Source organism: Diuraphis noxia, unplaced genomic scaffold, assembly GCF_037042655.1.
Source record: "Diuraphis noxia isolate RWA-SAM2 unplaced genomic scaffold, SU_Dnox_SAM2 contig0009, whole genome shotgun sequence".
Taxonomy (NCBI): domain Eukaryota; kingdom Metazoa; phylum Arthropoda; class Insecta; order Hemiptera; family Aphididae; genus Diuraphis; species Diuraphis noxia.
The window spans coordinates 1,826,164-1,846,135 of record NW_028301719.1 but is presented as its reverse complement, the minus strand read 5'-3'; the positions used below and the strand labels follow the sequence as shown (position 1 = coordinate 1,846,135).

At 26.4% G+C, this 19,972-nt stretch overlaps 1 protein-coding gene and 1 pseudogene across 1 annotated transcript; one reads left to right on the top strand and one right to left on the bottom strand.

The window, feature by feature from the left end:
• Positions 1–19,972, bottom strand: part of LOC149054230 (uncharacterized) — a 168,941-nt pseudogene that overhangs the window by 39,347 nt on the left and 109,622 nt on the right.
• Positions 10,851–11,662, top strand: LOC149054232 (uncharacterized). The gene is made up of 4 exons (XM_089230476.1): positions 10,851–10,922; positions 11,029–11,103; positions 11,323–11,421; positions 11,526–11,662. The coding sequence occupies exons 1-4, from the start codon at positions 10,851–10,853 to the stop codon at positions 11,580–11,582; spliced, it is 303 nt and encodes a 100-aa protein (XP_089086602.1). The 3' UTR covers positions 11,583–11,662.

The following is a 19,972-nucleotide window of genomic DNA, read 5'->3' as shown; positions in this document are numbered from 1 at the left end:
TAATTCAAAACCACAAGTCTTGATCTTCTTTGGATTCGATTGCGACCAGCTCCGATCCAGTCAACATTATCAACCAGCTCCGGTCCCGTCAGTATTATCAACCAGCTCCGGTCCAGTGATCAATATTAGTCAGCTTCGGTCTAAAACAGGTCCAGATCACCGTCTCTGTATCCTTACGGTACCGTTCCTTATTCTATATTATTAATGTATACTATTATGTGTAAAATCAAAAATATTAGTACTTTGCTATTATTCACAATCCTGAATTGATATATTATTTATTTTAATATTGTGGTAACCCCATCCTCGACAGGGCACGAGTGATTGCTGTTCACGAGCCTCCTAGGTAAGTACAGCTGTGGCGCACAAGAATAGTTATAATTAGTATTCGGGTAACAAGCACCAACTGAACGGATTCATACATATTATAACGGTACTAGATGAATAAGTAAACATTATTAAAAACGATAGTCATAACAAATTATATGAGAAATACAAACCCCATAAATGGAATTTTTAAAATTAAACAAATTGAAAAATAAATAAATACAAAATTCACATACCCATTATTTCTAGAAGTATATTAAAAAACATAATATTTAGTAAATTACATTATATACTTAATGATTGACATAATCTAAAAAAATACTTTTCTACAAAACATTTCATTTCATAGTAGGTACTTTAAAACGATCTATCGATGAGAGTCGGTCACGTATTGTGAGATTTAACATTTTCAAGATGGTAGAAAATTTAATATAAGCTTATTGATAAGTTATTACAGCGATTAAACAAAAAAAAAAAAAAAAAATTAAAAAATACCTAGTGCGTAATATTATATTTCTTCCATCACTTACAATAGATTAGAAGATAAATAACGATGGTCATTATAAATTATAAGTTCTGTATGCGTAAGATACGTAGCATCTGACTCATAGCATATTTTAACATACAAAGTACGGGGCACTAGTGCCCCCCAGTGATACTTTAATGCTACCCACTGGTGGGTGATCGTGCCACACTGCCACTGACTAATACATTCTCATAACGACCGATAGGTACCAATGTCAATTATTATGTATATAATATATGTATAAAGAACATAAAACTATTTTAAGCTTTCGACTCTTGTATAGTTTATCCCATACTATATAATAAACAATAATAATATTTTATTGAATGTAGAACTAGAACATGTCACATGCTCACAACTATTTTGTCGGAATTGTTTATATTAGATACCTATTGATAATATAAATTATACGAATAGATATATTTGTACTGATGTAGTACGAAAATAGTACACGTAATTTTAACAATGCTATCAATTTCTTCGGAAGTCGTCGATCGTCGCCGTAAATTGAAGGTTGGGTGGGAATAAGGTGCTATATTACAACATTTCTAATTTTCTACATATTTTGAATTTTCGTCCTGTACTCCTGATGAAAGACAGGCGAGGCGACCATATACTGTACAGGTAAATTTTATACTACTTTTATACAATTGTTTATAGAAGTATTCATATTTCATAGCATTGTTCTGTGATTGAAATATCAAATACTTATACTCGTCCAGGGCCGGATTGGATAGTCTCGGCCCTTCAAGAAATAATTTTCAATCGGTCCGTAATTTGCTATATAAGGCCATATTGGACGAATTTTAGTATTAATAAATAGTAATGATCTTATCCTGTTTGTTGACTGTATACCTAGTGTATACTATTATAATATAGCTGTCATTAAAATGCTAAGTTTCTGGAATCTAAAGAGAAAAGAAGGAAACTACCTGACCCAGAGCTATACCAGAATCAAGAATTTATACAAACATTTTTTTCCATAGATTCAAACATATAATTTTAAATTTGAACACGTATTTTTTTAAATACAGATACTGATAGAAATATATATTCTCTGTTCTACTTATTTTATCAAAGTTTTATTATTGAAAAATCGGTTATTTTGATATAATAATAATATCTCAAATTCTCAATAAATAAACCTATATACAACTTGTAGATGTATTTTTCAATAGAGTACAGTTAATAAATCTATATCAAAATTGTTGAGATAGGAGAGTTGATTTTCTTTCCATGTTCCTCTGGTAGACAATTTTATTGAAGTGCCACCCAGTGAAAATTACTTAAAATATGCTCTGTAATAATAGTCGGGGCAACGAAAAATGAGCGCTGATCCCGCAACCCGTTGTTTATACCCGCCGTTTAGGCCAATAAATCTCAACATAGTGCAGCTGTCGTGCCCCCGCGCTTCGTGCCTATTGTATGTTTTTTGTTTCAAAAATTGGTAACCACTACTAGTAAACTGCCGCTTGGTGCATGATGGGCAACGCTCATTTTTCCCACGACTATAGAGTGTATGTTTGACCAGTAAGAGTAAAATCTACTGTATGTCTAAAAGTATACATTTTTAATAGAAATACAAATGACCAACTTTTTGAGGATTTTGTAAAACATACAACTTACAGGTTATTTTCGAAATGTTTTACTGGGGTTACTAACAATGTGCAAACGTTAAATTCGGCTACCGACGAATTGATTAGTGATAATAAGAATACATTCATAATTGCAAATTGAATTATGTATTATACAGTGGTAAGTCTATCAGTTTGGCATGTTATTAAGTTATAATGATATTCATAAATGCAATAGATTATAGATTTGAAAAAAATAGTTTGGTTTACAGAGTTATACTATATTGGAAAAACAAAATTAAATTGAGCTTACGGTAGTGTGATATCCAAGTTCCTATAATACTAGTGTTTCTTTTTATACCTACTGATTCCTCAGGTTTTTTACCCTCATATACAAGCTTTCATTTAAGATGGACTTTTAAAATTTAAAATTTAAAACTTAAATTATAAGATTTAGTAACTTAGGACGTTGTGAAAAATTGATATTAAGCCTATTCAAGAGGAGAGAACATCAACGTTTTAATTTTTGTTACTGACTGACTGTTCATAGTAATCATAATAAGGTACATCCCGAAAATGTATAAACGATAAATTAAGCATAAATGTAGATATTATACTTAGTATAGACGAACAAATCTAAAAACTCTAATTATCTTTAAGTGAGTATGTATATGTAAAGACAAGTTTTTACATTTTATACAACTATTGCGTATTGTAGATGAATAGGTAGGTACATCAATATGATGTTAATCAGATATTATAGAATTCTATAATTAGAGTCACAATAATTTGTTTAAAATGAACAACTATTTTAACCCATAAATATAATATAATATGTAGATTATTTTGAGCTAAATAACGAATTGATTAATTTTAGACTCTGAGAGTCTGAGCGGAGTGTAAATGAATTGTGTTTTTTTTTTTGTGTCTGTGTACACGATAAGTGGTCAAAATAGTGCTTCAATTTTCAATTTTAACTAAAAAGTTTCAATCAAAATAAATAAATTTCAAATGTATAAATTTAACTTTAAAAGATTTGAAATATTTTGAAAATTGTATCATGTATATGAATTCTAGTACAAACATTCAGTGGAAATTTCATGTGTCTACGATAATTTGTTGTGGAGTTGCACTAATATCAAAATATGATTCCCTTAAAAATTGATTTTGCGTAAAAATTCCCGTTCTTCCTTAATTTTTTGATTTTCTGGTGGTTTTGAAAACTACTGGAAAATTAATAATTTGAACTCCCCAATGCACTAACTAGATTCTTTTTCTAATCGGAAAATCTACTGAAGTTGAAAATTTAAGCATTATTTTGACAACTTATCGTGTACACATTCACACAAAAAAAAAAAAATTAAAATAAAATAACACAAATTATTACAAAATCAATAAATTCATTGCTTCGCTCAGAATTTAAAATTAAGGAAAAACGAGAATGTTTACGCAAAATCAATTTTTGAGAAAATCGATTTTAGATATTGGTGTAACTCTATAAGATTAATTTCCGTATATACATGAAATGATCACTGGATGTTTAATGTTTATATTGGCATTTTATATACGTGATGAACATTTCAAAATATTCCAAATGTTTCAAGTTATTTATGGACATTTACAATTTTCAATATTTCTATATAGATATGTCCAAAGATTTGATTTAGATTTGAAAACTCAATACAAGATTCTTCATAAGTTAGTCTACTTTTATACACTTAAAGTTTTAAAATTTTTACAAAATTAATCAAATTTTAAATTTACAAATTCTTTAGTTGTTACAAATTTGTAAAACGTTTAACTTTTATAGCTTAGGATTGAAAATTTAAAACAAGATTTCAAGTAAGTAGTTAACAAACAAAATCAAAAAATTATAAAAATATGGGTTTTTTTTATAGTTTTTACTGTTGTAATTTAAAAATAGAATTCGTCGTGAGTACCTGAAATTTTTAGATTATACTTTATATTCTAATTCTAATTTTTATTTTTTTATTTAGCAAATACGCCTCAACTACCGGGGTTATTGGCGTTTCAAAATACATATTATCGTTTACTTAATTTATACAAAAAAATAAATTGTAAACAGGTGAAAAATTAATATAATAAGTTTTGAGAAAAGTTTGTGTACAATTTGTGTGTAATTCTCAGTTTTGTTAATACTATTATATTTTTTTGCAAAAGGTTGATCTCTTTGAGGAATTCTAATAGTGATGATGTTCTCTCCTAATTATAATTGATCATGTCGTTAGTGACTTATAATAATCTTTTATAGTATATGAATTGTATGTATTATGAATGACTAAGTTTGTCGAGTTCATAATAAATCTAATTAGGTTCATTTTGAGTTTATTAAAGGTACCTACCTAATTTTTTTTTTAAATCATAACATTATAATAAAATTGAGATAGTATAATATATCCTAGACTGACAAACCGTCTTCGCTCAGAATCGTACGTTTATTGTATACAATGATATTATATCATTGAATTCAAATTTAGTACCATCCAATTTACAGTAACCAACTTGTAACCTACTGTATATCAGAGTGACATCTACTTACTTGCTTTTTTTATAGTTTATATCAATTGTTTTCAGTAAACTTATAATCTCAAATGAATCATACTCTTATGATTTTTAAAATGTTTAAACAATTTTGTATGTTGGTATATTCAATTCAATCATTACAAATACATTTAACAGATAATTAAATCAAATATGTTATACGTACGACTGAGATTTGGAACTAAAATAAAGAAAAATAATAAAAAAATCGTTATGCATGTGATATTTTCAATTGACTTAATGTACCTATAATATCTTAGATACAAAAATATAGCAATATAAGTTTTTTAAATATTGAGTTAAATAGAAGAATTTTAAATAGATCGAGGTATTGATAGATAATAAATTGGGAAATATTGGTTTTTTTTTATAGTTTATGAACCAATATTAAACATAGTATAGAGAAGGGAATAGGTAATAATTAGGGCCCGGAATTATATGCACTAAAAATGTACTAAATATGCATGCATATATGCACTTAAAATATGCATAAATATGTGAACAAAAATGCATTTAAATGAAATGTATTTAGTTTAAAAATGTATATAATTCATTAAATAATCAATATGGAAAAAAAAATGTATTAAATGCCTAGTTTATATAATTTAATTGTATTTTGTATGATGTATTCAATTGAGTATGTTGCATTTTAAACATTCACTCATCTAAATAAAAACTCGTGAACAAAAATCAATAAAAACAAATGTAGTACCTAGGTATTTTCAAATAAAAATGTATGTCTTTTTTAAACAATTTTTTTTCTTCATATTCGCAGGTTTTACATAGCGTTAAGTCTTAGTATTAATAACCTAATACTATTTCTTCATAATTAATATGCATTATATTTTAGAAAAATGGTAAAATATGCATAAAAATTAAAAATGTTCCAAATATGCAAAAATATGCAACAATTAGTTTTGCATTTAATCACACTAAGTTAAGATACAAATTTGTGTTTTATCTAACTACTTTTTAATTTAATAAATAAAAATATGCAAAAGCATACAATTTCGGGCCCTAGAAATAATTAATAGTTATAATTAGTATTCGGGTAACAAGCACCTCTGTGAGCAAAATTTAGTTTCATAGCTTTAACTTAGTAGTCACATCGAGACATGTGAAGTTCAATATTTGAGCTCAGAGACAACACTGAGATAACCCATAGACGCTTAATGTCCAATCTTGTGAAGTTACTGCATGCCATGTCACAAAACAATGGTTTATGTTACGTCACATTGTAACATTCATAAGCAATCAGGTTGAGATATAAAGGGACTAACTAGTTACATCACACTAACTACGCATAGAGTACACAGTCAAAGTGGATGCTAGGATGCTAGGGAAAAAATTAAAAACACGCATATCGATTTTATTGGTGAAGGATTCGAACCCACAACCCCTAAATCTATGGGTTACGCCTAACCCATCGGGACACGCTACTGAGATATTAATTAGGTTGCAGTTTGTTGTATTTAAGGTTTTTTAATAATCACAAGTTCAGCAGGTACATACATTTAAACAATTTGTTTAATTTAATATAATTTATATTAATTGTTAACTTATTAGGGGAGGTCATAACCATAGGGTTTACCAACATATTTCGATCAAATTAATTAACTTGACGAATCAACCAATAATATAGTTACTCAATATCACTATTGTAATTTCTATGTTAAATTACATATTGATTTCTCATACACCACTGGACCACGATGTCTTATAGATTCGCTATTTAACTTTTTTTTACAATACTTCGATTAGCCCGAACATAGATATTACACTGTGTCGTCACATTTGAGACTTAAAACGGTCATCTCATAGACTTCAACATCTTCTTTATGCACACAGGGACAAACTAAACGGATTCATACCCATAACGATAGGTTCTCGATGAGTAAGTAAATATTTAAGAAAGGTAATCATTACAAAAGCTATGAGATACAAACCCCATAAATGGAACTTTTGACTAAAAATATTATTCGTGAGTAATTGTGATTTCTTCAATATTCTTTATATTCTAATTATAATAATTAATGTTTTTTATGATTTATGTTAATACTTAATAGGATACATATTATATATACTATGCATGATTAAGTTTGTCGGGTACATAATAAACTTTATTTGAGTAATTTGGAGTTTATTTTATAGTTACCTACATATTTTTTTTGTTAAAATAATAACAATATAATTAATACAGTATAAAATATCCTAGACTGACAAACCGTCTTCGCTCGTAATCGTTCGTTTTTCGTATTCAAAATAATATTATATCATTGAATTCAAATTTAGTACTATCCATTACAGTAACAAACTTGACACTTGTAACCTACTGTACACAGCAGAGTGACATCCACTTACTTGTTTTTTTCAGTGTTGGTGAGTTGCGGCCTAAACCCTAAATAACGTATGAGTTGCGGCCCGGGTTTATGAAAGTTAAGTACGAATTGCGGCCATACAATAATGTATATATTATATTATATTATATACTATATGTCTATTTTCTAGTATAAAACTGTCGTACTTATATTAATATTGGTCGTAAAGACCTATTATGAAATTATATTAAATAATAAATAATAAAAAATATAAAAGTATAACTGGTGTAATATATTATGATAATAATGTCCAAAAAAATCAAAGCATTCATAATGTAAGTCATATATGGCAGATAATACGATAAAACGATCTATATTATCTTTATCATATTATATACAAAAATATAACTTCCCATACGTATTGAACATTTCGTTTATACGGTATATAGGTAATAGGTAATAGGTATATAATATATATTATATAAGTAAGGTACATATGTAATGATAATTACTTGGGCCGCAACTCACCCTCAGTCGTTTTTTTTTTTATAATTTATATTAATTGTTTTCAATAAATGTATAATCTCAAATGAATCATTTCCTTATGATTTTTAAAATGTTTAAATAATTTTTTAAGTTGGTATATTCAACTCAATCATTAAAAATAAATTTAACACATAATTGAATCAAATCAATTATACGTACGTCTTGGATGTTCTAGAATAAAAATAAATAAAAATAATAAAAATTCACTATGGAAAAGGTAAGTAGCATTGATACCTATAACGGTACTCGATGAATAGGTAAGTAAAAACTTGAGAATGGTGATCATTACATATATTTTTTTATTTAAAGATGTTTTTCATATCGAATTCAATTATTTTATTCGATTAATATTTTTATATCAACCAAGATTTTTTTTTTTATTCAAAACATATTTTTTAGTTAAATTAAATTTTTATATCAACTAAGATTCTTTTATTTAATCAATATTGTTTAATCAAATAATTTTTATTATTACTTAGATTTTTTGATCTTTTTTTTTTAGATATTTTTTATCCGTGCTGGGGAAATGGTCCCCTTTCATTAGTTTTTATATTTGTATATTCTATAAGCACTAATTGAGCACTAAAAATTGATAGTCTATCGGGAATTAGTGCTTTTCATGATGCCGCCAGGTTGAAATTAATTTTTTTTTTTTTGAAACAATAACAATATAATTAATATAGGTAGTATAAAATATCCTAGACAGTCAAACTGTCTCCGCTAAGAATCGTTTTTTTTTATACAATTTAATTCAAATTTAGTACCATTCATTACAGTAACCCACTTGTAACAGTTGTAACCTACTGGACAGCAGAGTGACATCCACTTATTTGGTTTTTTATAGTTAGTGTTAATTCATTTTAATACATTTATAATATCAAATGAATCATTCTCTTAAGATTTTTAAAACGTATAAATAATTTTATATGTTGGTATATTCAACTCAATCATTAAAAATAAATTTAATACATAATTGAATCAAATCAATTATACGTACGATTTGGACTTTCTGGAATTAAAATAAATAAAAATAATAAAAATTCATTATGCATGTCGTTCGGGTGAGCAATAGCGATAAAACCTCAGATAAAGCGGGCATTATTTTGTATTAACTATAATATTTATAATAATTATGTATATACAGTTTAGTTCTTCTGTTTCCGTCAAACGCGGCTCAGTAAACCAAACGCTGACACTCGCCGCGTATAGTATTAAGATTACTAAAAATTAATGCTTACATGAAATAATTAAATAAATCACATGCTTAATTATTACTTCTAATCAAATGCGTTCTTAATTAATTATACAGTCCACAGCATCAATAACTAATAAAAAAATAAAATAAAATAACACAACATAAATTGGTCCTAAACGAACCGGATTCGGAATAATAGTGCGGAAGTAAAAGTGTATCTTAACGCGAGTGAAGTGCGTGCAGCAACGAAGAGGAACTCATATTCAAGGGTTGCGGCAGGAAAGCAACACAAACCAAAAAGCAAGGTAAGTGAACAATAAATACCGAAACGTAAAATAGTGCGCAGAAGGTTAGGCTTGGTCATTCTATAGGGATACGAATAACGTGTTACGTAAGGAACAATCGGGCACAAAAGGTATTAAATATATATAGTATATAGTTGGAAAGCACGGAGAGCAGATTTCAACCTCGACCAAAGTCTAAGTATTTGTAAATCGGTGTGGTAATAACACGGGTGATAAAATGCCGACGGATCAACAAAATCCAACGAATGACGACTAGGTTACAAGGGGAGGATGTTGGAGAAATCCCCCAATGATAGAAACGCCATTTGTACTTGGACGAGAGGTCATACAAATTTGTACAAATTGCGTACTAAATGATGGGATAAAAAAAGCACACTTTTGCCATGGATTCTTGTGGGGGGTGCTGGGGTAATGTTTCTCTAGCACCGTCCAAGTTTTTTACTTGTTGGGCGAAAACTAAACGCATATCAATTTGAAAAATGGTCATACAAACAGTGGCGTAGCCAGGGGGGGTTTTGGGTGTTTAAACCCCCCCCCCCACATTGACTTTCCACGTCTAATAAATTATTATTAATATTTCATTAATTCTAGTACTTCCTATCTATAAAAATATATGACAAAACGTTTCTGGATATTCCGAGAACTCGTCCAGAAACATGATTGATAATAATAATATTATATAATTATCTTAAATCATGATACTATCTGCACGGGTTTTCAACAACTGTGATTATGACGACGATTAAGAGGACGCTACACCCGCATACGTTGTTTCCGTCTTACAAGTGCGTAACATAGCAAATTTTATGCTCAGCAGATCACGTTTAGCTCCGTTAGTTTAAAATTTAGAGTAAATTGACCTCTTGAAAAAATTAAAGGTAACATTATTATCGAGGGCATGACGTAGGTTTTTTATTATATTTTAATTTTAAAGTGAGTTATGTGTATTTTAAGATATACAAACAATTTACAATTTTAAAACACACATAACTCACTTTAAAATTAAAATATAATAAAAAGGCCTACGTCACGCCCTCGATAATAATGTTACCTTTAATTTTTGTAAGAGGTCAATTTACTCTAAATTTTAAACTAACGGAGCTAAACGTGATCTGCTGAGCATAAAATTTGCTATGTTACGCACTTGTAAGACGGAGACAACATATGCGGGTGTAGCGTCCTCTTAAAGATATTATTTTATATTATTTTAAGACCGTGGTTATGAGTTATTACAACGTATTATCACAATATTTGATAAAACTGTTTGTTTGCTTATAATTTATATCACGATAATATTCAAAAGTGAGACTGTTGTTATCTATTACTTTTGGTTGTGTGATATTGTGATAAATTAAAATCTGCAAATTTATAATTACGAAATTTATGAATACCTATTCAATATTGAATATACCAGGATAAAAAAAAAAATGTAATTTGTCAATTGAAATTTGAATTCATATTTGATATTAGTATATTACACATTTTACTTTTGCCGTTATGGATAAATTTCTAATAAGAAAAACGAGTGCAGCAGTATCTAAATCATCATCAAAAATTGATGTAGACGATGTGGTGAGTTAGTTAATACTTAATTATATTATTAGTACAACAAATAATATAGTCCATATAGGAAAGTAACATGAAATTATGTTAAATGTCGATTATTATATTTTAGACTAACACTGATAAAGACAAACATAAACGGTCTGTGGAAGATGATGAAGATGTTACCACCAAAATTACTAAAACTGTAAGTAATTACCTACCTACTTCTTAATTACATTTAATTAAAAAAATGACCTATTTGCTTAGCAGTTAGCAAAAACTACAAGATCATTATATCATATTGTATTATATTAGTTGAATTAATGTTTTTATTAGTAAAATTAAAAACTTATATAGCTATGACACAACACCATTGATACTATATGGGACTAACAATTAATGTTTTTTTTTTTTTTTTTAACAGAGTAAGAATGTCCTGAACTTGAGAAATTCTGAAAACAGCCATGATACTGATATTACTGATTCTATGAATATTGGAATACTGATTCAGCAGTTAGAAAAGGTTTGTATGAAAAATTATTTAAATATGTTTTGATGTGGTTCTAAATTATTTTATGTTTATAATTTATATATGTTTAAATGTATAATGTATGTATTTATGTTTAGATTTTAGATTCTGTGTGGGACAAGAAACCTGTTGGTTTTTACATAATGTTATTATGATTGTTTTAACTATTTGTATTATTGTTTTTTTTGTGTCTATGACCTGTGTTAATTGTTTGTGTGTATTAATGGTCAATAGGTAATAATAATAATATAGAATATATACAATAAATAAAATAAAAATTTACACCAATAGACAATAGTAAGTACTATGGTAAATTATATATAATATATATATTATAGTTTTATAACCGATTATATTAGATTATTAATTTTCATATTGAGGGTTTTATAATACATAATTATAGAATTATATAACTAAGTTTCATTTATACTTAAACCCCCCCCCCCTTGAAAAATCCTGGCTACGCCACTGCATACAAATGCATACTAAATGTTAGTCCACAAAAATTTATAAAAACCGAATGGTGGGTACTGGATGAGTAACATACATATGATGTTATCATCAAGTTACCAGTAGTGGGGACACTGATAAATGTCAACAATACCTATAAACGATGATAGAAATTGATAGAAATATACGTTTTTAAAATATTCAGTTAAAATGAATACTCGTAATTTGAAATCAATCGAGATATTGATGAATAATAAATTTGAAAAAATTGGTTTATTTTTATAGTTTATGAACTCATATTAAACATAGTATGGAAAAGGTAAGTAGCATTGATACCTATAACGGTACTCGATGAATAGGTAAGTAAAAACTTGAGAATGGTGATCATTACATATATTTTTTTATTTAAAGATGTTTTTCATATCGAATTCAATTATTTTATTCGATTAATATTTTAATATCAACCAAGATTTTTTTTTTATTTAAAACATATTTTTTAGTTAAATTAAATTTTTATATCAACTAAGATTCTTTTATTTAATCAATATTGTTTAATCAAATAATTTTTATTATTACTTAGATTTTTTGATTTAGTTTAGATATTTTTTATCCGTGCTGGGGAAATGGACCCCTTTCATTAGTTTTTATATTTGTATATTCCATAAGCACTAATTGAGCACTAAAAATTGATAGTCTATCGGGAATTAGTGCTTTTCATGATGCCGCCAGGTTGAAATTAATTTTTTTTTTTGAAACAATAACAAAATAATTAATATAGTATAAAATATCCTAGACTGTCAAACTGTCTCCGCTCAGAATCGTTTTTTTTTTATACAATGATATTATATAATTTAATTCAAATTTAGTACCATTCATTACAGTAACCCACTTGTAACAGTTGTAACCTACTGGACAGCAGAGTGACATCCACTTATTTGGTTTTTTATAGTTAGTGTTAATTCATTTTAATACATTTATAATATCAAATGAATCGTTCTCTTAAGATTTTTAAAACGTATAAATAATTTTATATGTTGGTATATTCAACTTAATCATTAAAAATAAATTTGACATATAATTAAATCAAATATATTATACGTACCATAGAAAACATCTCCGAAAAAAAATAAAAACAAAAAATTCATTATTCATTTGATATTTTCAATGTATCTAATGTACCAATAATCTTAAATACAGAAATATAGAAATATACGCCTTTAAAATATTTAGTTAAATTGAAGAATTTGAAATCGATCGAGATATTGATAAATAATAAATCAGAAAATATTGTTTTATTTTTATAGTTTATGAACATATATAAAACATAGTAGAGAAAAAGGAATAGTTAATAATTAATAATTATACTTAGTACTGTGGTAAAAAGCAATGACTAAATAACTAAATAATTTTAGATATAACGATATTCGATAAGTAACTAATAATTTAAGAACGGCGACATTACAAATGCTACGATAGAGACACAAATCACATAAATGGAATTTTTAAAATTAAACAAATTGAAAAAAAATTACAAATTTCACATACTTGCACGCGCTAGAAATAAATTAACAAACATAATATTTCGTAAATGATATCATATACTTCATAATTGACATAATCTAAAAAATTTACTAGGTATATTATGCCCTTATTCTATAAAACATTTCATTTCGTAGTACTTTACTACGATCTATCGACGAGAGTCGATCGCTTGCGAGGTTTAACATTTTAAAAATGGTAGAACATTTAATATGAGCTTATTCACAAATTATTACAGCAATTTAAAAAAATATATGGTTAAAATATCCAGTGCATAATATTATATTTCTTTTAAAACACAAAGTAGATTAGAAGACAATTAACAATGGCTACTATAAATTATGAGTTAAAAGTGTGGAAAATACAATGCAATATCTTAAATACAAAAATATAGAAATACACGTTTTTAAAATATTCAGTTAAAATGAATAATTTGAAATCAATCGAGATATTGATTAATAATAAATTTGAAAAAATTGGTTTATTTTTATAGTTTATGAACTCATATTAAACATAGTATGGAAAAGGTAAGTAGCATTGATACCTATAACGGTACTCGATGAAGAGGTAAGTAAAAACATGAGGATGGTGATCATAACATATATTTTAGATTCTGAATGGAGTGATAAATGTATTGATTTTAAAATAAGGTGTGCTTTAGATTCTGAACGGAGTGATGAATGTATTGATTTTACCATGATGTGTGTTTGTTTTTGTTTTTGTGTCTGTGTACAGCATAACTAGTCGAAATAATGCTTCAATTTCAAACTTTGGGGGTGGTTTCTGATGTAAAAGTGAATATCCTTGGTGCATTATAGAGGTCAAAAATAAACATTTTCCAACAGTTTTAAAAAAAATCGAGAAAAACAAAAAAAAAAAAAATGACAGAAAAACGGGAATTTTTACGCAAAACCAGTTTTCGACCAAATAGGTTTTCTTATATGGTTGTTATTCAAAAACTAATCACTGTAAATACTTGAAATGTTCTCCAAATGTTAATGTTACTGATATTTGTTTATTCTAGAAATTCATAAAAAATTTTCCTTTTATACCTAAGATTTGAAAATTTAATACAAGGCTCCTTAAATATTTTTACAATAGCAATTGAAAAATACAAGAAATGTATAGTCATATTTTTTTTTTACAATCATTCAAAGTTTGAGTTTTGACAACATACGTAAAAATCAAGAAAATTCGTAAATTATTTTATGCTAGAAATTCATAAAAAATTTTATTTTTAAATCTAAGATTTGAAAATTTAATACAAGATTCCTTACAAATTTGTCAATCTCTATCACAAAAAAAATGTCCACCGGAAATTCAAATTAAATTTTTATTAGCATTTGAATTTCAAATATTGAAAAAAATTCGTCAAAACCATGAATATTTGTAAATTATTTTGTAGTTCAAAATTCATAATATTGTTTACGCAAAACAAGTTTTCGACCAAATCGATTTTATTATATGGTTGTAATTCAAAAAATAAACACTGAAAATACTTGAAATTTTCACCAAATGTTTATGTTAGTGTTATCTATATATGTGTAATTTAAAAAAAATTTTGACTTTTTTTGAGTTATTAATAGACCTCTGAAATTTTCGATTTTTATGAGAATTTTTTTTTGAAGTGTCGGTAAAAAAATTTTGGATGACAAAAAAAAACTTGAAAATTTAATACAAGGTTCCTTATTATTTGTTCTTATTGTAGTTAAAAAAAATTAAAAATCATTTGTGTAAATTTTTTTTATTAGCGTTTATAGTTCAAATTTGTACGAAAACGCGAAAATTTGCGAGTAATTTTGAAGTTGAAAAATCATAAAATTGTTTGTGTTCATAACTAAGGATTAAAAATACAACACTAAGTTTTCCTTCAAGTAGCTACAGACAAAACTCGAAACATCATTATGGGAAAAATTTTAAGTGAGTTTGAATTTTAAAATTTTACGAAATAGGGTAACGATAACGATTTATCCTGAAACGATTTTAAATATTTGTTATTAATCAAGAATTATAAGTCGTAGATAATTGAAAATTTTACCAAATATTTAGATTGGTATTTTCTTTACGTGATTTAATTTTGGAAATTTTTTGTCTTTTTTTGAAATATTTATAGACAGCTGAAATTTTCAATTAATCTGAAAAATTTTATTTGATGTGTCGATTAAATTTTTTTGGCCCAATTAAAATACTTGAAAATTTAATACAAGGTTCCTCATAAGTTTTTCTTATAGTGATTACAATAGTGATTAAAAAAATATAAGAATACATATGCACAATTTTTTTGATTAGCATTTGAAGTTCAAATATTGACAAAAATTCGACAAAACCATGAATATTTGCAAATTATTTTGTAGTTCAAAATTCATAAAATTGTGTGTATTTATATCTAAGGTTATAAAATTCAACACTAAATTTTCCATAAGTTTTCCTTCAAATACCTAGCTGTACAGAAAATTTGAAGCTTCATTATAGGAAAAATGTTTTGAGCGTTTGAGTTTTAAATTTTTATGAAATCGCGTATCGATAATGATTTATTCTCAAACCAGGTATAATACCTATGTATATCTATGACAATATAAGGTATTATGAATTATGATAACTACATGCAATGTTTTTGGAAAAATTTATTAACCATGTCTTATGCAAAATGCTTCCTAATTAAAAAATAAAATATTTGTTTCAAAATAACATGTAGTATGAACATAAAATGAATAATATAGTATGACAATATTTAAATATAATATATCCTAGACTGACAAATCATCTCCTTTCAGAATCGTTTTTCATATACAATGATAACTATCATTGCATTCAAGTTTAACCTACCCTAGCCAGAGGTGCACCCCACCACCTAATGTACAGCAGAGTGGTACCCAATTACCTGCTTTTTTTTATTTAACGATGTTTTTCATATCGACTTCAATTATTTTATTCGATTAATATTTTTATATCAATCAAGAATTTTTTTTATTCAAAACATATTTTTTAGTTAAATTAAATTTTTTATATCAACTTAGATTCTTTTATTTAATTGATATTCTTTAATCAAATATTTTTTATTATTACTTAGATATTTTGATCTAGTTTAGATATTTTTTATCCGTGCTGGGGAAATGGACCTTTCACTAATTTTTATTTCACTAATTGATAGTCTGGCGGGAATTAGTGCTTTTCATGATGCCGCCAGGTTGAAATTAAATTTTTTTTTGAAACAATAACAATATAATTAATATAGTATAAAATATTCTAGACTGTCAAATTTAATTCAAATTTAGTACCATTCATTACAGTAACCCACTTGTAACAGTTGTAACCTACTGGACAGCAGAGCGACATCCACTTATTTGGGTTTTTATAGTTAGTGTTCATTGTTTTTAAGACATTTATAATATCAAATGAATCGTTCTCTTAATATTTTTAAAACGTATAAATAATTTTATATGTTGGTATATTCAACTTAATCATTAAAAATAAATTTGACATATAATCAAATCAAATCAATTATACGTACTACTATAAGGATCGTAATCTATAAAAAATAAAAATAAAAATAATTCATTATTCATGTGATATTTTCAATGTACTTAATGTATCCATAATCTTAAATACAAAAATATAGAAATAGACACCTTTAAAATATTTAGTTAAATAGAAGAATTTGAAATCGATCGAGATATTGATAAATCATAAATCGGAAAATATTGATTTAATTTAGATTTTGAGCAGAGCGATGAATGTAGTGATTTTACCATGTTGTGTTTTTTTTTTTTTTTTGTGCCTGTCATCACGTTTTGGGGCAGTGAAAGTGCTTCGATTTTTGACTTCAGTACTTCGTTCGATCAGAAAGTGAATCTAGTTGGTACTTTGGGGGGGGGGGGGTCAAAAGTGAAAAATTCTTAATACTTTTCTAAATAATCGAGAAAAACAAACTAAAAATTAAGGGAAAAACGGGAAATTTTACGCACACTTATTTTTCGACAAAATTGATTTTGGTTTTTGATGTAATTTTAAAACAAATGACCATAGATACATGAAATTTTCACATATATAATATAAGTATATTCTATCCACCATGCAATTTTCAAACATTTTCGACTTAAGTTGAACTATTCATAGGCATTTGAAATTTTCGATCATTATTAGTTTTAGATTCTGAGCGGAGCGATGAATGTATTTTTAAAATTAATATTGATAAAAATGTATTTGTTTGGCAGAAAAGCTTGAAAATTTAATGCAAGGCTCTTAACATATTGTTACAATAGCAGTTGAAAAATAAAATAAAATATATTCATAGTCACAATTCTTTTTTATAAGCATCATTTCTTTTTATATCTAAGATTCGAAAATTTAATACATAGCTCTTATCATATTTTTACAATAAATTGAAAAATAAAAGAAATGCGTAGCCACAATTTTTTTTTACAAGCATTCAAAGTTTGAATTTTGTCAACATATGTAAACATCACGAAAATCACGAAAATCACGAAAATTCGCAAAATATTTCAAACTAGAAATTCATAAAAAATTTTCTTTTTCAATCTAAGATTTAAAATTTTTTAATAATCTATAATATATCCTAGACAGATAAACCGTCTTCACTCAGAATCGTTTTTCGTATACAATGATATAATGTCATTGGATTCAAATTTAGTTCCATCCATTACAGTAATTTACTTGCAACTGACTGTACAGCAGAGTTACATCCACGACTTACCCTCCTTTTTATAGTTTATGATCTCATATTAAACATAGTATGGAAAAGGTAAGTAGCATTGATACCTATAAAGGTACTCGATGAATAGGTAAGTAAAAACTTGAGGGTGGTGATCGTTACATATATTTTAGATTCTGAACGAAGTGATGAATGTATTGATTTAACAATGATGTGTATTTTATTTTTTGTTTTTTATTTTTTGTGTCTGTGTACAGCATAACTAGTCGAAATAATGCTTCGATTTCAAACATTGGGGGTGGTTTCCAATGTAAAATTGAAGATCCTTGGTGCATTATAGAGGTCAAAAGTAAACATTTTCCAACAGTTTTCAAAAAAATCGAGAAAACCAAAAAAAAAAAATGACAGTAAAACGGGAATTTTTACGCAAAACCAGTTTTCGACCAAATACGTTTTCTTATATGGTTGTTATTCAAAAACTAATCACTGTAAATACTTGAAATGTTCTCCAAATGTTAATGTTACTGATATTTGTTTATTCTAGAAATTCATAAAAAATTTTCCTTTTATACCTAAGATTTGAAAATTTAATACAAGGCTCCTTAAATATTTTTACAATAGCAATTGAAAAATACAAGAAATGTATAGTCATATTTTTTTTTTACAAGCATTCAAAGTTTGAGTTTTGACAACATACGTAAAAATCAAGAAAATTCGTAAATTATTTTATGTTAGAAATTCATAAAAAATTTTATTTTTAAATCTAAGATTTGAAAATTTAATACAAGATTCCTTACAAATTTGTCAATCTCTATCACAAAAAAAATGTCCACCGGAAATTCTAATTAAATTTTTATTAGCATTTGAATTTCAAATATTGACAAAAATTCGTCAAAACCATGAATATTTATAAATTATTTTGTAGTTCAAAATTCATAATATTGTTTGTATTTATATCTAAAGTTATGAAATTTAACACCAAGTTTTCCATAAGTTTTGCTTCAAATAGCTATAGAGAAAATTTGAAGCGTCATTATAGAAAAAATGTTTTGAGCGTTTGAGTTTTAAATTTTTATGAAATCGCGTAATGATAACGATTTATCCTCAAACCAGGTATTCGTATATCTATGATAATATAAGGTATTATGAATTATGATAACTACATGATAACTACACTAATTGATTAACGATGCCTAATCTAAACCTAAACTAAATATTTGTTTCAAAGACAAAGTTTATTTAAAGATGTTTTTCATATCGAATTCAATTAATTTATTCGATTAATATTTTTATATCAACCAAGATTTTTTTTTATTCAAAACATATTTTTTAGTTAAATTAAATTTTTATGTCAACTTAGATTCTTTTATTTAATCAATATTGTTTAATCAAATAATTTTTATTATTACTTAGATTTTTTAATCTAGTTTAGATATTTTTTATCCGTGCTTGGGAAATGGACCTTTCATTAGTTTTTATATTTGTATATTCTATAAGCACTAATTGAGCACTAAAAATTGATAGTCTATTGGGAATTAGCGCTTTTCATGATTCCGCCAGGTTGAAATTAATTTTTTTTTTTTGAAACAATAACAATATAATGAATATAGTATAAAATATCCTAGACTGTCAAACTGTCTCCGCTTAGAATCGTTTTTTTTTTTTTATACAATGATATTATATAATTTAATTCAAATTTAGTACCATTCATCACAGTAACCCACTTGTAACAGTTGTAACCTACTGGACAGCAGAGTGACATCCACTTATTTGGTTTTTTATAGTTAGTGTTAATTCATTTTAATACATTTATAATATCAAATGAATCGTTCTCTTAAGATTTTTAAAACGTATAACTAATTTTATATGTTGGTGTATTCAACT